The sequence below is a fragment of the Vipera berus genome, assembly GCF_964194415.1.
Source record: "Vipera berus genome assembly, chromosome: 1".
Taxonomy (NCBI): domain Eukaryota; kingdom Metazoa; phylum Chordata; class Lepidosauria; order Squamata; family Viperidae; genus Vipera; species Vipera berus.
The window spans coordinates 340,087,238-340,107,859 of NC_138202.1; the positions used below are offsets into that span (position 1 = coordinate 340,087,238).

Genomic DNA, 20,622 nt, shown 5'->3' on the forward strand with positions numbered 1-20,622 from the left:
CCAGGCTCCTTCCTCGCCCGGCGGCGGCGCTTTGCTGCAGTCCCGGAACCTGGAATCAATAACCAGCCCGCGCGCCCCCATTCTGCCACCATTTCCATGGAAACCGCCTGAGCCACTTCTTATTGGAGAGCTCGCAAGAACCCGGGCCGGGCGCTCCTGCTCGCTCTGCGGCTTCTTGTTCCAAGCCCGAGGAATTTTTGGCTCCAGCCGGCTGGGAAGCCAAGGCGCCCGGTTGGCCCCGAAGCCGGCCCCGCGGGCGACCGAGCATGAGGCAGCCGTCCGGCCGGACGAAACCTCCGTAGTCCGACAAGCACACGCGGAAGAACGAGGAGACGGCGGCGGCGGCGGCGGCGACGGCCTTGCAGCTCAAGGAGCGAGCGTCGTGGCTGCGCGGATTGAGCAGCCGAGGGGTGCCGGCAAAAGACGTCCGGCCGCCGCCGAAGAGCCGCCGCCAGCGAGGGCATAAGCGGGCTGGAGAACTGGACCTTTTGTACAGCGGAACGCGAGGGACGCCGCCGCCGGCGGCTCCTCCTCCTCTTGCTGCCAAACCAGTGACAGCTCAGCAGGCGAAGGACGCGCGAGCCGAGCCCCTCGCGCCGAGGAGCCGCCGCCGCCGCTCCAGCTCCTTCCAATCAGGCGGGGAAGCAACTGCAGCTCCGCTCTTTCCCCACACGCTGCCCGGGCTGGCGCTGGGATGCCAGCGCGGGCCCCCGAGTCCCCTGGCAGCGACAGCCCGCGCGCCCCCAGCCTCGCTGCGGTAACCGCTCCAGCCTCCTCCTCCTCCTCCTCCTCCTCCTCCTCCTCCTCCAAGCCGAGTCCGAAGGGAACGTCGCCCCCGCTGCTCCGCGCCGAAAGATGAAGAGGCAGGGCTGGGGGAAGCCCAATGCGCAGCTTCTCCAGGATTGGGCGCGGAGCAAGACCGCCGACGGCGCAATTGAGCGCGGAGGGCACCTCTTGGTGGGAGCTATGCCGGAAAGTGCCGGGAGCCCTGGCGGGGCCGAAGGAACCCAGACAGCCCTGGAATTGGAAGTCCCTTCTCGGGGAAGCTCTCCGTGCTCGGAGCAAGCGCCCGGGAGCACTGAAGGGTATCCCGCAGAAGGCTTAGAAGGCTGTCCGGGGGAGGCACCGGTGCAGGTAAGGAGGTGGGTCGTCTAGTATGTGTTCCGTACAGGAAAGGAACGGTTGGATGTGATTCCCTGAGGAAGATCTTCCATGTTCAAAGGCAGTCTATCTCTGAAAGTGTAGGAGGATGCCAGACTTGTGACATTTCAAAAGCAGTTGGTTGTCTTCAGATAGGAACAGGCAGGTTTGTTTCTGCCTGCAGAGTTTCCTTGCCTTCCTGTCTATCTGTGCCAGATAGTCCAGCTGGAGAGAGTCCAGCTCCAGCTGATGGGCAGCAATGTCTTACAACGTTAAAGGCTGATGATGGCAGGTAATTTGGACCATCTTTTGAGATGTATGAGGTGCAAAAGTTCATTATTTTTTAGAGCACAAAGGATCAGTTCATTGACTGCCTCTCTATCTCTCAAGAGAATTTATTTTAATTGCAAGCAATGAAGCCAAAAATAGGACCTGGAAGCTTTTGGATCTTACTAAGGGTAGGAGGCAAAGGATTGCTGTTGGTTGCTGCTGGAAACTGAATGCTGAGGATGGAGTAGATGGACCTTCGTCTGATCCTGCATAGCTCCTCCTAGGTTGCTCCCACTTTACTCTGGATTTTCTGCCCTTGGTAACCAATGCAAAATTATAACTCTCTTCTTTTTCATGGCGGGTGGGGTGAGGTGCCTTCTTATTACAAATCTGTGACTGCAAGGAAGGATGTGGCAAACCTTATAGGCAGACATTAAGGAGGAACCATATTTCCCACATGGCATACAAGCTGCAGCACCCTTGCCATTTAAAAATCTGATCGGAAGGACCTTCCAAAGCTAGAAGAAACCCCCTTATTTTCTGGAGAAGCTAAAGTATAGCAAAAAACGCAGCAGTGTCCATTAACTGTTATGGCTACATGCAGCTGATATGTTCAAAAGCAATGTACTAATGGATGGGAAGCAACTGTAGGAAGGAGAATCTGCCTTGATGCCTTGCTGGCAGACCTTTCTGCAAGCACCTAGTGGCTACACTTGGTTGGCTTTGCTAATGTATTTATTAATAATTCTAGCTAGCACATTATCCTTAGGACGGGGTAGGATACAATCCATAAAATAAGGGGGTGGTGGTTTAAACACAGCAATTACCTTACTAACATAATCAAGAGATGCAGATGTTGACAAGAATCAACAGGGCATTACCAGGCTGAGGTTATTAAGTTCCAAATGATAGAGTGAAAAGTCTTTACTTGTCAGAGAAATGTAAGCAAAGTGGCTGTCAGTCTGGTCTCCAAGAAGGGACATTTGTTCTGGGGTTCCACAACAGAAGAGGTCCTTTTCTCTGCCCCCACATAATGCACTTTTCCTAACCTTGAGATTCCAAGGAGGAACCACCCTGCAGGTGTTAATTTTCGGCCAGGTATATACTGGGACAGATTCTCCCTCTTAATGTTGGATTCCTAAACTGTTTAGGGTTTTAAATGTCATTGGGAAAATGTTGGACATCTGTCCGGTAGCATGTGAACAGTCAGGGCAGTTGGCTTTGAACTGCTAGTATTATTCAACATGCTAAACCCAAAAGCCAGACTAACAAAATGCAATTTCTCTGCATTTTCTCTGCTATACTCAAATAAATAAACACATCACATTATGGTTTAATATAATGAATTGAATTCATTCAAAATGCTGAACCCCAGTCTATAAGCCCCTCTCCCCGATTTTAGTCTAATTTGTGCAGTCTCAGCTATTGAGAAACAAGGAGCTGGATCACATGAAGAAATAAACCTTTTGATCTGATGCAGCCAAGTTCCTCTTATATTCTTCCTGTGCTAATCATATTTTGCATTTATGTGCTTTTATGTGCTCCACCAGCAGACTAGTCAGAAACACCTATGAGTGATCCATTTTAAATGAATGAGATTAGTAAAATGGATAGGGGTGTTTCCATCTACTGCTATCCTCTACTTGCTGAAATGAAGGTGTGTGTGTGTGCGTGTGCGGGGGTGCCTCAGCCCAACCCACCTCACAGGATTGTTGTTCTGGAGGAAAATAGACAGAAAATATGTTTTATATTCCACTTTGACTCCTGGAAGAAAGGGAGGATATAAATACAATAATGTGATATGTAGTGTTTGAATATATGTGTATATTGTAAGGACTACTAGATTTTGTAAGACATATATGCAAATCTACCTTCAAAACAAGTTCTTTTTTATTGATTTAGTAAGCTGTTGCTATACCTATATTACAGAAGGTGAAGAATGGCTAGATGAAATCAGGGCTTCTCCTTAGTCATTATGTTATCCCACATTTTGGTGGTTGTCCCAAGGGGAGGAGAGGGGGAGGGGGCAGGGGGATATGTTTGCTTTAAGGTCACTGGAGAAGGAAGAGTGAATTTCAGATTTCCAAATCAGATTTACTGCTTGTCTCCCCAACCAGAAACCACAAAACAAAACTCAACAGACTCGATGGATCTAAAACAAATTGCACACATCTGTTCTTGTACTGCCTACTTTTGGGAGTGGCTCTACTTCAGGGTCTCAGATACAGGAAGAACTTTCTAAGTTCAAGCATCCTGGATTTAGCTCCAATCCTTTTGTAAAAATGAGCATCTGTATCCACCAAAAAATGCAAGATGTTTTGCTATTTATGTGATTTGGGCTGTTCTCCAGAGCAAAAGCAGCTGTTATATTTCCAAGAAGCTTACTGCATTGGGCACTGTTTAATGGGGGAGATAGTCTGGATTCCTTGCAATTACAATGACACACAAAAGAGGCGGGGCCCTTGAGGGGTCCCTGCATTGGATCAAAGCACCCTGGTTTTCAATGAGCTCCTTACCCCTTGATTCTAATCTAGCTCCATGCTTTTGTGTAAATCAAGGCACTTTTTTAATTTCTGAGAATGCATCCTTGGTCTTTGAGAAAGTGGTTGCATGCTGCGAGTATCTATGCCAGTTGAGTGTAATTTCCAGATAGGATTTGAGCCCCCAACATGTTCAATTTTAGAAATCTAGCACAATGAAAAATCTGGGATAAATAAATAATTTTGCTTTGGATTTCTGAAATGACACTTTCTGATCTGTGTTACAATTCATGATTCTTTCAACATCTAGTTCCTTAGATTTTATATCAAGTAACATGTTGCATGGTACTTACCAATTGATCAGGCTGATACCCCACCCATCTCTCACACACGAGAAGCTGGCTGAGAGTTGATCTGGTGAGATCTGGGAAACTGGCTTTCTTGGTTACTATTGCTGCCCTGTGGAGCAGCATCCCCACCCTCACCCCCAAGATCTGTATGGTCCTGAGCCGACTGACCTTTAAAAAGGCCTTGATGACCTAGTGGTTCATGAGGCACTGTACCAGGATATTGTGTGAGCCAGTAATTTATTAATATTCATGTGAATTTTGATCCTGTGCTATAGAGTCTGGTCTTTTGGGAGGGGGTGGGGGTGTTCTGGATTTTTTTTTAAAAAAACAAATCTTTGCCACTTTTAATGCTATTAACTACCTTTTTGGCATTTGTGAGTGGGCAGCCATAGCAATAAAATAAAAAATAAAATAAAATAAAATAAAATAAAATAATAAAATAAAATAAAATAAAATAAAATAAAATAAAATAAAATAAAATAATAAAATAAAATAAAATAAAATAAAATAAATAAAATAAAAAAAATAAAAAAATAAAAAATAAAATAAAAAAATAAAAAATAAAAAATAAAATAAAATAAAATAAAATAATAAAATAAAATAAAATAATAAAATAAAATAAAATAAAATAAAATAATAAAATAAAATAAAATAAAATAATAAAATAAAATAAAATAAAATATATCCGGATTTCAGTTTTTCACTATACTGTATATTTGGGCTTCAATGAGAGAGAGCAAAATATTTTCCCAAACTAAGAAGCCATCAGATACTTTTTTAGCAGCCCGGAAGGAGAGAAGGAATGAAAGAGATACTTAGTGGTGCTTGAGGGCAACAGAAACCCTGTACTTACAAGTGCATTCTACTCTCTTTAAACAAGTGTTTGAGAGAAGTGTTTCCTTCGAAGTCATAGATGCTACAATGGAAGATGTTTCTGCAATGAAAAGCTGTTCATTGGGATTAGAGAACTGGATGCTAAAGGAGATGGTGGCATTGTGGCTGTATCCATGGGTGTGGGTCAGATCAACTTACTTTGCATTTGGTTTCTCAACTCTGCGCCTGGAAGGTCCAACTCTACAAATTAGAATGCTTCCAGATAGAGAGTAATTTTAATTGCTTCTCTTGATATTTGTTTTTTTAAAAAAATATTTACTTATTTGAATCCCACCTTCATTATTTTTACAAATAACTCAAGGCGGCAAACATATCCAACATCCCTTCCTCCTAATTTCCCCAGAACAATAACCCTGAGGTGGGTTGGGCTGAAAGAGGGTGACTGGCCTAAGCCCAGTTGGCTTCCATTGCTAAGATGGGGTTTGAATTCTTCTGCTTTCCAACCTGGTGCCTTAACCTCTAGACCAGGAGTGTCAAATTGCCGGCCTGCGGGCCGGTTGCATTATGCAGAGGCCGTGCCCACCCAAGCTCTGGCAATGCAAAAAAGGTGATATGTTGCGACATGTCATGTGACGTATTGAGTTTGACACCCATGCTCTAGTCTAGACCAAACTGGCTCACCACCTTAATTCTACCTTTATTAATTTTATAGTAACTTGAGGTGGTGAACATATGAAATGCTTCTTCCTCCTCCCATTTTTCCCACACCAACAACCCTGTGAGATGGGCTGGGCTGAGAGAATTTTGCTTTTTCCTCTTAAATACTTTATTTTCTGTTTAAAACATTCTTTTTATTCCCTTTATTCTAAAAGAGAAAAAGTGATGGGAAAATATGGAAGGATTATAAATCCAAGGCAACTTCTGTGTTGAAGTGATGGCTTGATTTGTGCAATCTAAGTGGCTAAGTTAAAATGTAATTTGTTGTTCTGTATGTTATGGAAATCCAGACATTGTGTTAGCATGTTGTGTGAACCACATGGGAGAATATGCCAAGATGATTAAGGTTGTTTAGGGTTATTTATACAACATGCTTAAGCTGGATACTGAAGTATAACATTTCTTACATTTGTACATACCACCAAGCCACAAAACCAAACCAAGTTCAACTGAGTTTAGCATTTTGACAGATGATGTTGATGGGTGTTTATCTGATCTGGTTCAGAGTGTGACTTTGCCCACTCGTGCATGCAAATATGTGCCACAAACAAAGGAAGGGTTTGAGAGCTGGAACATAACTCAGGTTGCTGCAGTCAAGTCATTGCATGGACCAAACTGAACAGAGCATTTTGATCATGGATCGGCTTTGATGGAGTGGTCCCATCATGAGAAAAACATGACGGGACAAGGCCTTAGCCCACCTTCTTCTTGGGTAGGTTCAAAAAGAGACCAGGACAAATGCTAGCTTAGATAAAATTTAAGCTTAATTAGAAAGATGAAATGCTCTGTACATGTTTACTGATTTTCCTTGTTAAAGTATGAATCCTTGGCAATTTTGGAGGGAGTTATCAGAGTCATATCAAGCATTTGGAGAAGCCCAGGCTGTGAATACAGTATGTGCTGTGTATCACTTTTCCCTTAAAAATTTAAGAAATCTTTTATTCCACCTTTATTATTTTTATAAATAATTTAGATATGGAAGACATATCTAATATATTCTTTCCTCCTCCTATTTTCCCCAACAACACCAATCCTGTGAGGTGGGTTGGGCTGTGAGAGCATAACTAGCCCAAAGTCACCCAGTTGGCTTTCATGCCTAAGGCAGGACTAGAACTCACAGTCTCACAGGTTTCTAGCCTGATGCCTTCACCTGAGACCAAACTGGGGGTCTTAATTATTTTATGTGGAAGAAGGAGGATTACAGGAGTACTAAAAAAACTAAACAGTAAAATAGTAACTTCTTTTTGACTTGTCTTAAGGTGGGCCAGTTTTGAATATAGAGAATCTATTTTCAACTTTCATGGTTATGCAGTAAAGTTGAAGATGGTCCAACTACCTCTCTCTTCTTGTGATCAATCAGTTGGCTTTGAAAAGTTCACAAGGAGTGATTGAGGGCCATATTTTTCTCATATTAATTGCTCATCTTGTTTATGTGTTTACTATTTAAACTGTATTCAGTTCTGGTTGCTGGCAGGACCTGCTGGTAAACCTTGTGCTACAAACTCTCTATTGACTTGGCAGCAGGAGAGGCACCGCCAAAAATGGAGCAATGTCACAGAATAACACCCACAGTTATAACAATGATCTTCTAGCACCCCAATCGTGCTTGATTCTGTGCTTCCACACTTGGATTACATTGCCACCTCCATGTCAAAGGTGAACAGCAAAACAGTGTTCTTTAAACCCAAAGAATTATCTATATTAGGTAAAACCAGAAAAAAACATTGTTCCAATAACCAAATCAGTTGTATTATGTGAATACCGCCTGCATATTCAACAGGATCTTAGGCAATGAGACAAAAGGAAGTTGAGCTTAATAATTTCACTAACGAGACGTTCAGATACTTAATGACTACCTTTTTGATGATCTCAATAATGAAAAAAAGTGAGTCAGCCTTTCAGACTTTGGAAGAACAGTCTACAGACACGGGTTCATCCCTGGAGTTTTAAACCAGTGTGTTTCTCAACCTTAGCTTAAGGTTGCTGAGGTTGAGAAACACCAGCTTAAATAGAGGTTGGATGGTCATCCGTAGGAATGCAATAGTAGTGGATTCCTGCCCTACTGGGTAAGAAGTTGTACTGGCTGGTCTCCAAAGTCCTGTCCAAACTGATGTTTGATTATTCTATGATTTCAATAGGCGTACGTACCCCTCCCCAATAAAAATCCAGCATTGCTTGTAGTATGAGCAGCCAGTGCTGCAGAGAGAAAAACAATGAACATTGCTCTTACAAAATATGTATTGAAACTAAACTCTCATACACATCAGTTAGTATGGCCAAACCTTGACTGGAAATTACATACCTGGAAACATGTGAGAGGCCCATTTGTTGCTTTCTTAGTAACTTCTGTTTACTTGCTTTGGGGCAGTGCCAGATCGCAAATCAGCAGAACTTTGGAACAGATCCAATAAGACTTTTCATATGAGTAAATGTTATTGAACTATAACCTCTCCTTAACATCATGACTCTGATTTTGATTTATGTAGAAGAGAGGAACTTACAGATCTTTAATATAGGAGTGAGCCTGTGGTCCAACTCAATATCCACTGATATATTTCTTCTCTTACAGTATCTAATAATCTTTTTACAATATAGTATCATTTGATCAGTACAGCAATTTGTGATTATTGATTCCACAGATTGATACAGGACTGGACAATCTCTTTCCCCCCACATTTTCCCAGACGTATATATGCATGCCAATAGTGAGGGATGGTCCCAGCTCAACAGCAAAGGGGAGATGAGGTTGAAAGTTCAGGAAAGGAGTTGCAGGATCCAATCTGGGTCAGTCACTGGGACCAGAAGTTTAGTCTTCTGAGTTTTCGGACGTGTGCTGGAGCCCATCCTCAGGGAACTTCTGTGTGTTCTTTGGGCTGTTCTGTATTTATGTGGTGCACATTGTGTATAGCTGTTTAGATGTAGATTGGGATGTTGATGGCTATTAAGTCATTGGCTGTGTTTCCCTATGCTGCCAAGCCCTTGCCTCCTGAGTACTTGATAAGCTGGTGGTAAGTCAGCACTCCTGTTGATTGACCAGGGGCCTATTACCAGGCTTCAATCACTTCCTTGGCTGTTTTTGTGCTTGCTTGTCTAACAATCTTAGTAGTTGCAGAATTGAAGGTATGTCTTTGTTTATTTCAATATGAGGCTACCAATGAGTTTGGGTCTCCTTGTTTGATCGCTCGCTTATCTCCTTGCAATCTGGTGGTTAGCTTCCTCCCTGTCTGTCCTACATAGTCACAGGGGCAATCCAAGCTGGGTATCTGGTGGATTACTTGGAAGCATCTCCCATCTCCAAGCAATCTTTACAGTGCATAATTTGGCCTCTGGCCACAGAACAGACCAAAGCACAGAGAATTTCCTGAGGATGAACTCTAGCATGACCTTTGAATATTGGTGAAGAGATGAAAAAAAGGAAGGACTTGGGGAAATGTTTTAGACTCCCAGGTCCCAGGCGAGGAGCTAGATGGGGAGACCTCAGGGAGCAGATAGAGAAATCTTGTGGGTCAGGCTTCCTCAACCCTCCATAAATCTGAAGGCAAGGGTGAAGGATTTATAATTCATCATCGTTTGCATCCGCCACAGACCCGCCATACGGTAAAGGAGGCTGCTCCGCTACGTGCACCAGATTTGTAGTCTTAATATGTCATCTTGAATCATTTTCTTTGGGATGTCACCACTTTCCAGAGTCAAATGACCTGTCCTCTCAGAGAAGCCAGTTACTTCTCATTCTGTGAGATTCAACCTTGAATGCATAGCAGTTTTTTAAAGTCCTTGTTGATTTGAAGAGAACATTCGTTGCCCATTCAAAAAGAATTCAAACAGACGGATGGCTAAGGGAGGATTGAAAGTGTGACTGGCTGCTTTAAATGCACCAGGCTTTGCTGGAACAGCATAGATTTAATTATATCTGAGTTCTTCAAAGATCTTGCAAGGGGTAATTCCTGCTAGGCTGCAAAATGATAGTATTTGGTATGCTGCTGAATCATGGAGAGATTGCCTAGGGCAGAGGAGCACAAGCCAGAGCCTGAGGGCTGTATATGACCTCCAAGAAGCTTATGTATACCTTTTGCCCCACATGTATCCCTAGCCTAGATCCTTCTTTTCTTTATTCACTCTATGCCTCCTAGTGATAGAATAAAAATCCTACATGTCAAATATTTGCACACAATGAATATTATAGATCTGTTTAGATAACAAGCATAAACTGGCCATTGAATTAATTACTGCATTCTCATGATATATGGAATCATAACTTAATATGTTGGCTTCCATAAGATGCTAAGCTATAAATAAAACTAGCTGATTAGCAGCTAGCAAGCTTAGAATGCTCTGACAATACACTTACTCAGTCTTGATCTGACCTGGTTTTTATTTATTTAGCATAAGGCATATCATACATGGATTAGCAGTATAAATTAACATTTCAACTAGATTAGCAGAACCCAATAAAATATAAATGTCAAAATGATCTATGTTCAAATATCAACGTCTAGGCCAGGGGTAGGCAACCTCGGCTCTTTTATGACTCATGGACTTCAACTCCCAGAATTCCTGAGCCAGCTGGCTCAGGAATTCTGGGAGTTGAAGTCCATGAGTCATAAAAGAGCCAAGGTTGCCTACCCCTGGTCTAGGCCATCTAAACATTGAAGCGCAGCATTGTTTATATTAAAAAAGTCAGATACTGGACCAGTATATGCCCTCAGCTTACAACCAATCATGATGTGATTTACAGGTTGACTTGGGATTCTGCAATCACACTGTGGGGAGGATACTATGCCCCATTTATACAGAAAGTCCCAGCAGACACCATGGGAGATGCAAATCCTATTCAGGATTGTCCATTGCTGATGTGATAGTTCAAAGCCTGCCACCTTTTTTTGTGGGGTTAATTTATAGGTTTTCCTATGACTGGGCATCCAGTGACCCATTAGGCTTTCCATTGGGAATTGATGTTAAAGTTGTTGGGCAGATGTTGTGCAAGTGCCAGTCAGGGCTTCCTGAATTTGAATCTTCTTGCTGATAAATGAGGAAGGTCAACATGCACCAGTAGGAATGACCTGGTAAAACGTGTTGTATGAATTCATCCCATGGGTAAGGGTGTTGTTGTTGTTGTTAGCTGTGAAGTCTTGTCTGACCCATTGCGACCCCATGGACAATGTTCCTCCAGGCCTTCCTGTCCTCTACCATCTTCTGGAGTCCATTTAGGCTCACGCCTACTGCTTCAGTGACTCCATCCAGCCACCTCATTCTCTGTCATCCCCTTCTTCTCTTGCCCTCAATCTTTCCCAGCATTAGGCTCTTCTCCAGTGAGTCCTTCCTTCTCATTAGGTGGCCAAAGTATTTGAGTTTCAACTTCAGGACCTGGCCTTCTAAAGAGCAGTCAGGGTTGATCTCCTCTAGGACTGACCGGTTTGATCGCCTTGCAGTCCAAGGGACTCGCAGGAGTCTTCTCCAGCCCCATAGTTCAAAGGCCTCAATTCTTTGGTGCTCAGCCTTTTTTATGGTCCAACTTTCACTGCCATACATTGCAACTGGGAAGACCATAGCCTTGACTATACGCACTTTTGTTGACAGGGTGATGTCTCTGCTTTTTAGTGTGCTGTCTAGATTTGCCATGGCTTTCCTCCCGAGGAGCAAGCATCTTTTAATTTCTTGGCTACAGTCCCCATCTGCAGTGATCTTGGAGCCAAGGAAAATAAAATCTGTCACTACCTCCATGTCTTCCCCATCTATTTGCCAGGAATTGAGAGGGCCGGATGACATGATCTTGGTTTTCTTAATGTTAAGTTTCAACCCAAGTTTTGCACTCTCCTTCTTCACCCGCAACAAGAGGCTCTTTAGTTCTTCTTCACTTTTCTGCCATTAGAGTGGTATCATCTGCGTATCTTAGGTTGTTGATATTTCTCCCAGCAATCTTAATTCCAATTTTTGATTCATCTAGCCCTGCCTTTCTCATGATGTGCTCTGCATATAAGTTAAATAGGGTGGTGTTACAACATCCCATTTAAGAGCTAGCTGCTCTAAATTGGACAGCTGTCAATCTCCTTAACCTGCTTGCTGGGACATTATAAGAGATAAAGTCCTACATCCCTGCAGGCAACAGACTGAGAAAACGTTGCTTCATTTATACTTCCAAAATGAAGGGAAAATGCTGTTACTCTGAGTTTTTGAATATTTCACACATACCTTGTGCTCAAACATGGGAATGGGATTTAATGAAGTCAGTGTGGGGATGACTGCTGCTTTCTTCTAAAAGGCTGACATGAGGTTGCTATTTCTCAGGGAAAGACACTCAGCACATACCCCAAAGGATTGCTTTATATAACAGCAAAAGAAAAAAAATGATTCTTCCACATTGGGGAGACTTATCACCCTTTACAATATTAGGAAGAACACATTTTTTAAAAAATTCTCTTTTGATTTTTACATTTATTTACTGAGCCCTGCAGCTGTAAGACTGGAAAGGAAGGACAAAAAGCTCTTTGGGAATATATTTTGTAGATGCCTGGAAGTGATTGCATAGCTTCAATGAGTCTGCCATCATCAGTGAAGGCTCAGAGGTGTGGAGACGCAGCTAGATTAACTACTGTCGCTTTGGGTGAGAGCCAAAAGTTCCCAAATCCCTCTTTCCTTAAACAAACAGTCAGGGGAAAAAGCCACAGGATGTTTGAATTTGAATTTGAAAAAGGATTTGTCTATTACTCAAAAGACATGGTAACCAGTAATATAATAATGCGGAAAATCAAGAGCAAGGGAGACGGTATTTGTAAGAGTTGGATTTTCCACTGCATGTGGCTGATATTGAGAGTGTATAAGTATATGTATATGTATACGAGCGTTCCCAGATCCTGGCTTATACTTTGACAACGTCACCAGCCGCTGACGAAAACTTAGTTTCTAATAAAGTTTTTAGTCTCGGAGATCAGCATTTTTAGTAGTTTTTTATCATATGTATATGTACACACACAAACACACACACTATTTATACATACATTCAGATGTATATATGTATGTGTGTGCACACACATACACACAAACACATACACGCTTGAACACATCAACTAAAAGGGGATCGACTATCTCTTTCGATCATTGGCTCGGTTGACAAACCGCTGTTGCTGTTAGGAATTTTGTCTAATATTAAGCTAGATCTCTATCTCTGCCTCAATGGCTTGTTCACACAACTGGTCTAACCAGGCCAACTAGAGACCTAGCAGATGCATTGCATTACTTAGACTTTTTTGGCATAGCCTTTTATGTTAATCCTGCCTGTTTGATTGATTTATGGTTCAATAGATTATGTATAACCAGAAAATAAGTTACTTTTGTAATCAGGTTACCAATGTTGAAAGAAAGCAGCTTAGGAAAGTCATAGGATTCCTCCACCCTTCTCCTCCTCTTCCTCCCCCCCTCCTCCTGCTGTCAAGAAGCCTTGAGCAAAGATTTTTTAATTCTGAGCAAGATCCCCCCCAGGGAAACTACCCTTACTATTTCCTATGAAGATTGTATTCCTTAAAAAGGGAAGCCATCACACATTTCCGCATAGCAGTCAATGGGAGTTGTTCTCTAAAACAGGAGAAAACCTACCAGGATGACATTGACACAGTGGTGTATGTTATTATTTTCCCATGATAACTGTTAAGAATTTGGTTCCATTCTACACAACTTGTAAGTATAGCCCTCTCCATTCTAATCTAATCAAGATGAATTGGTGTTCAAGCATGTAAATGTTGGGAGCTATTGTTAACACATCTAGACAAAAGTAGAATAAGAAAACCTTCCTGGAGTGTAATTAGTAAAGAATGAGTTAATAACATCCTCCTTTTCCCCTCCTTTTTCTGTATTTCCTTTAACTCCTCCTTCTGCTTTACAGTATGGTATGAGTTATCCCTGTCTTCTGCGTCAAAACCAAGTGCTTCTGACAGCCCTAGAGGAGTTGCAGATACGTTGTGCCAGCCTGAAGAAGGAAAACAATCTTCTGGTAAGGGGCATGCAAGAGTTGTATGCATGGTACCAAAATGTTGTTTAGTCAAGCGTGATTGAACAGTCTCTGGCTACCTAGATGTTGTTGAGCTTCAAGTCCCATTGTCCTTAGTCATTAGCCAAACTGGCTAATGGTGATTGAAATTGAAGTGCAACACTATCTGGAGATCTGTAAGTTGACAATCCTGAGTTATTGTATTGGGCACCAAGGATGGCTTGTATAATTCCAAAGATGTTCCTTTGCAATGACATTTGAGGGCATAAAAAAGGCTATTTGAAACTTTGGGTTCCAAATGATGCAGACCAATGCTTTCAGCACAGGGCTGAACAAACTGTTTTGGCACTTGAAATAGAATATCTGAGCCACTTCTGCTAATTGAAACAGGGTAGCAAGCTTTTGTCCTGCCAAAGTTCCACTGAGTGAAAGGGAAAGATTTCCATAGCTTTATAATTGCAGTTAGAATTCCTTGCGGGCTGCTGCCCCTTGGTTCTCATCGTTCTCCCGCTTCTTCGTCAATTAAAAACATTTTGAAAGTATTGCCTTAAGAGGCTAATGAACTTTGGGTTGTAAGGAACTGTCTCATCTTGAGCCAGGCTGTTGAAGTTGGAAGGCTGGACCAATATGCTGATTGGAATGATAGGAACCAGGCTACAAAATGTAGATGAGGCCAGGATGAAGAAATGCATGAGGCCAACGAATCAAAGATGCTCTACCATTAATTAAATACAATAAATTAAGCAGTATTTTTGGAAGGGTTCTGGGAACTGCTCTTAAGGTGAGCAGATGAGGCCTTGGGGCCTTACATCTACATGCCTGCTCTACCAAGTGCAAAATTGGTGCCCCTCCAGATGTCTATACTGCAACTGGGAAAGATGGCAGTTGCAACCCCACATATCTGGAGGACATCACAATGGACAAGGCTGCTGCTGTCAGCCTTGACTTGAAAAGTTTCTCCAAGATCTCAGATACTGAAAGAAGTTCTGCTCACAGAAAGCTCTTTTGCAGTTTTGTGCTTGCTAGTTTTCCAGGATTTTTTGTAACCCTTTGCATACCGCTATGGACCACTCACTGCTTTGTGAATGCAGGAATACATAATATCATCCTCCATCCAACTCTCAGTCTATTGCAAGTGCATCCCAGTTGCAATTCAAAACTGCTGGTTTTTGGGCTGAGATGCCTTAAGCCAGGGCTTTTCAACCAGTGGTATGGGTACTACCTGTGGTACATTGGCACCTGGCAGGTGGTATGTGACCATCCTAAAGAAGTGGTAGCAGGGGAGGGGAATGAGCTGAACTGGTGGCAGCACCACACAAGCCTGAGCCGAGAGATGGCTGGAGCTGCAGGGCTGTCAGGGCTCAGCAGAAGCGCCAGGATCAGTGCTGATCCTGGTGCTTCTGCTGAGCCCAGAAGAAGTGCCGAACAGCTGGAAAGTTGCAGCATCTCCAGGGTCTTGTGATTTACATTCAGGTGCTTGGCAACTGATTCATAGTTATGATGGGCACAGTGTCCCAGGGTCATGTGAAGTGATGAAAACCTTCTGCAACCACTCAGCAGATGGGGGGGGGAATAAAAACCAAACTCCCCCCCCACCCCCGCTGCCAATCCTCAACAGAAATGCTCACAACAAGGAAAATCTCAGACAGGAGGAAGAGCACCGCCGGGAAGGCAGGTGTCTTGCTCGGCTGTGGCTTGGGGGGCAGTTTTTTCAGTGCCATTGTAACTTCAAACAGTCACTAAGCAAACTGTTGTAAGTCGAGGACTACCTGTACTTCATCATTTTTTTCCTTTTTTTTTTTGGTCATCAAGTTTTTGACACCTTGCTAGGCGACTGGTGGTACTTGAATGTTGCCATATTCTAAAAGTGGTACAATGGGTGAAAAGGTTGAAAAGCCCTGCCTTAAGCCCTTCAGAGTAGATGGTCTACATTGCTTTGTTCAGGTCTAGTAACAGTTCCAGCTCTGATTGGTTGAAATGCCTGACATGTCTCTTTTCCCTCCAGTGCTTAGTTGCTACCCCTTTCAAACTAGGCTGTTAGTAGTGTTCTCTGCTGATCAGCTGTTGGTTTGTTTATTTTTAATAATCTTGCAGTTGTTCCAAAATGACCTATTAAGTCACCGAACCATCCTCCACTCTAGAAGCTCATGCTCCATTCAACCTTTACATCTGTGTATCTCCCAGTGTTAACCCTTTCAGTTTCTGCTCAGGCTGGGTGAAGCATGCTACCTTGTTTTCTCAATCCCTACCCAGATTTATAGCCTCACAAGTTATCAGAAAAGGGGGGGGGGAAAGGGAAGGGTCTGTATGAATGTCAAAGGAGATAATGTGAGAAAATGGTAGAGGCAGGGGTGAAGAAATGTATGTATATAAATATCTGAGAAAACAAAGGCAGGGTACAGGGACTATTGAGGAAGGAAGAATCCCTAAAAGAAAAGGGTAGACCAGTTTAAGCAGAAGCCAGCTAGTAAGGCTTCTGCTTGGATGGGAAGGACAAGAAGCATAGGAACAGCCAATCTGTTCTTGTGGTGACCATAGTCCAGACTGAGCACCTGTACAGCTCCTTGATCAACTGACTGCAATCTCAAGATGCCTTAGGAACTGCCTCGTCCCAATTACATTGACTCATCCCACCTGGTCGAGCAGGAAGGATGTGTTGCATATCCCATCAGTCAAGGAATTTCCACTGGCAGGATCTAGCAGGAGGGCCTTCTGTGAAGGTGTTCCCTCACTTTGGAACACCTTACCCTCAGAGGTGAGACAAGCCCCCACCTTTCTGGCTTTCTGGAAGTGTATAAAGACCTGGCTCTGCAAATTAGCACGGGATCTAAGAGTATGATGCAACTCTGGGGATGGCTTGAGACTCCTCCTCCTGCCTTGTCAACCTTTTAGCCTTCTGAATTTTTAACTTTGAATTTCACTTTTACCTCGTAGGTTTTAACTTTGTTCTTAATTCTGTTTTTAATCTGTGCTTTTATTCAAGTGTTAATACTGGTTTATTATGTTGTATATGGTGCAAAGTCACCTACGTGGGATGGGCAGTGTAGAAATTTAATAACTAAAAAATCTGGAGTGGAATTTTTGAAGTTGCTTTAAGCCAGGGGTAGGCAACCTCGGCTCTTTTATGACTCACGGACTTCAACTCCCAGAATGCTGGTTCAGGAATTCTGGGAGTTGAAGTCCATGAGTCATAAAAGAGCCGAGGTTGCCTACCCGAGGTTGCTTTAAGCTTAATAAACAGCTGGGAGATTTTAAATTTTAATTCAAAATGCAACATCCAAGCTGTTTCCCCCCCCCCCAATTAGATTGCGTTCATCTCAGGTTATGTATGACTCATGTTATAACTTAAGCAATCATCGGTGGACCATACCATACCTGGGGGAGAAAATGGTGGCTATACTGCCCTCCTAGCTGAATGAATGTATTTCCCCAAAATGGATCCCCCTCCAAAACTAAAACTGGATCAAAAAGGGCAGTTTAGATCTTTCTCTCTTGTTTTCTGTTTCCCAGCGTAAGACCTGCTTCCCGGAGACTCAGGAGAAGGTGAGGCATTTGAAAAGGAAGAATGCAGAGCTGGCAGTCATTGCAAAACGTCTGGAGGAGAGAGCCAGGAAGCTGCAAGAGGCCAACCTCAGAGTGGTAAGTGACCCAACCCTGGGTGGCAGACAAGCCCAGTCAAGCGGCCCACTTTACAAAGGTGATAAAAAGTCAGAGTTTACTACAATCTTTTTGATATTAAAAAGTAAAGTTTTTTTCCCCTTCCTCCTTTGAATACTTTTTCTTGACTATCAGAATTATGAAGCCCTACAGCAGGGGTGTCAAACTCAATTTCATTGAGGGCCACATCAGCATTGTGGTTGCCTTTGGGTGGCCGGGTGAGTATGGCCAGGGTGGGCGTGGCCTACTGGGTGGGTGTGGCTAGTGTATGGCCTACTGGGTGGGCATGGCCAGCTCTACATCATTGGCATCAAGGGTGCCTATGGGGGCCTGTGCAGGAGTGGGACAGATCTGAGGGTCTCTGGCAGGAGGAGGGTCTCTGGGCCAGGGCCAAGGCAGCGGGGACCGTTCCCTCACTGTTTCCAGGATGGCTTCGGGGGCCACATGAAACCACTTCGCGGGCCGGATCTGGCCCACGGGCCTTGTGTTTGACATGTCTGCCCTACAGTAAGCCTGTTACAGAGACTGGAATTCTGATCTCTTGTTCAACCATGATAATTGATTTAGAGTTCTCAGTCTTTCACCCTCTTTCACCTTTCACATGCATATACCCCCATATTCTTTGTAGTTTATTAATGGTCACTCCCCAAATGTATGGAAGAATTTTTGTATGGAAGAATATGCAGGAATCCTGCTTTGCAAGAAAATTCCAGTTTAATCCCTAGTGTGGCCAAAGGTGGTTAGGAAAATCCCAACTAGAAACCTCAGAGAAGAAATAAACTGCAACTCCCATCAACCTTAGTCAGCATGATCAATAGCAAGGCATAATGGGAACTGCAGTCCATTGACATCTAGTGGGCCTTACTTTGTGTGCCCTTACGTTAGAAATAGCTTCTTAGTCATTTATTTATTTGTCCCCATATTGGCCTGTTAGACAACTGTCACTCTTTTCTTGTTATAGGTGAATACACCAATAAATGTGAAGAGCTCCTGTGCAGGATTGTGCAAAAGAGCACTGGCACGCCAACGGGCTACAGATCTCCAAGAACAAGCCAATGCACTCCTGATGAAAGACAAACAGATCAATGCTCTGCAGAGGGAATGTCAAGAACTTCAAGCTAAAATCATGGGTGGAAAGGTGAATGTTTACCACTGAATACACTCAGGCTGATGTTGTCCAGATGTGGTAAACCTCCATCCATTGTGAGTGAGCACTAGGATTTGGATCCAGGCCCATGTGGACCAGGATCATCACATTTTTCTGTCTCTGTTCTTACACTTCCAAGTGTGTCAGTACAGAAAAGTAGCAAATGGAGCTTTTCTTGTCTCTTTATCATCATGCTCAGAAAAGCCCCATGGTTTTTGTTACTGTGACCAGAAAGCCATCTTCAGTCAGGGCACTGGCTGAGTATCTCTGATATCAAAGAAATAATAATAATAATAATAATAATATAATAATAATAATAATAATAATAATAATAATAATAATAATAATAATAATAATAATAATAATAAAAGTTGGAAGGGACCTTGCAGGTCTTCAACCCCCTGCTCAGGCAGGAAACCCTATACCATTTCAGACAAATGGTTGTCCAGTCTCTTAAAAACTTCCACTGTTGGAGCATTCACCACCTCTGGAGGCAGGTTGTTCCACTGATTAATTGTTCTAACTGTCAGGAAATTTCTGCTTAGTTCTAGGTTGCGTCTCTCTTTGGTTAGTTTCCATCCATTGCTTCTTGTCCTGCCTTCAGGTGCTTTGGAGAATAGCTTGACTCCCTGTTCTTTGTGGCAGCCCCTGAGATATTGGAACACTGCTATCATGTCACCCTAGTTTTTCTCTTTATTAAACTAGACATACTCTTCCAGCAGCCGTTCCTTATATGTTTTAGCCTCCAGACCTCTAATCATCTTTGTTGCTCTTCTCTGTACTCTTTCCAGAGTCTCAACATCTTTTTTACATCATGGTGACCAAAACTGGATGCAGCATTCCAAGTGTGGTCTTAGCAAGCGGCTATAAAGTGGTATTAACACTTCACATGATCTTGATTCTATCCCTCTGTTAATGCAGCCTAACACTATGTTGGCTTTTTTGGCAGCTGCAGCACACTGATGGCTCATATTTAAGTGATTGTCCACTAGGACTCCAAGATCCCTCTCACAGTTACTACTATTGAGCTAGGTACCTCCTACTATACCTGTGCATTTGTTTTTTCTTGCCTAAATGTAGAACCTTACTTTTTTCACCATTGAATTTCATTTTGTTAGATAGTGCCCAATGTTCAAGTCTGTCCAGATCCTCCTGTATCTTAAGCCTATCTTCTGGAGTGTTGGCTATTCCTGCCAGCTTGGTGTCGTCTGCAAATCTGATGAGTTCCTCATCTATCCCCTCATCCAAATCGTTGATGAAGATGTTGAAGAGCACTGGGCCCAGAACAGAGCCCTGGGGCACCCCACTACACACTTCCCTCCATGTAGATGCAGTTCCATTGAGGACCACACGCTGAGTACGGCCGGTCAGCCAGTTATGAATCCATCTGATGGTGATGCTGTCTAATCCACATTTTTCTATCTTATCAAGTAGTAGTTTGTGATCTACTTTATCAAATGCCTTACTGAAGTCCAAGTAAATTTTATCCACAGCATTCCTCTGGTCCACTAATTTTGACACCTGGTCAAAGAATGCAATAAGATTTGTCTGGCATGATTTAATATTCCAACTTTTAAGGGAGATTTTTTTTCCAGATACAGAATACTGCTACATCATTCCCTGAGGAAAGTGAACTTTTAGTTTGGGAAAAACCTACTCAGAATTTTGGGATAAAGAAAAACATTCACTACCAATAGGCAGTGCAGTTGTAGAGGGGGAGCTAAGTAGGAGGGACAATTAAGTGCCAGAATAGATAATTATGAATAAGTGTTCATAAGCCAAACAAAAGATTTGGAAACAAGGTTTGTAAGAATGACTGAAAGAAGATGCTGTTAAAATGTAAACGGTGGGAGAAATCTTATCAAGAGTTAAAAGAAGTAGGACTTCATGATCTGGACCAGTCTTTCTCAATCTTGGCAACTTTAAGACAGGTGGACTTCAACAGGCTGGCCAGGGGAATTCTAGAAGTCCACCTGTCTTAAAGTTGCCAAGGAGAGATGTTTGAAAGTGAAGGTGGGAATGAAGGGACCTAAGAGGTAGGAAGAT

At 42.9% G+C, this 20,622-nt stretch overlaps 1 protein-coding gene across 1 annotated transcript in view; it reads left to right on the forward strand.

Moving 5' to 3' along the window:
- Window positions 1–855: 855 nt before the first annotated feature.
- The window catches only part of TSPOAP1 (TSPO associated protein 1), a gene marked incomplete at both ends in the record, with an annotated part of 99,886 nt that continues 80,119 nt past the window's right edge, over window positions 856–20,622 (forward strand). Inside the window, 4 exons of the mRNA XM_081346746.1 lie at window positions 856–1,134; window positions 13,668–13,775; window positions 17,283–17,411; window positions 18,391–18,567. Of these exons, the coding sequence (XP_081202872.1) occupies window positions 856–1,134; window positions 13,668–13,775; window positions 17,283–17,411; window positions 18,391–18,567 (693 nt within the window). The remainder of the gene's footprint in view (window positions 1,135–13,667; window positions 13,776–17,282; window positions 17,412–18,390; window positions 18,568–20,622) is intronic.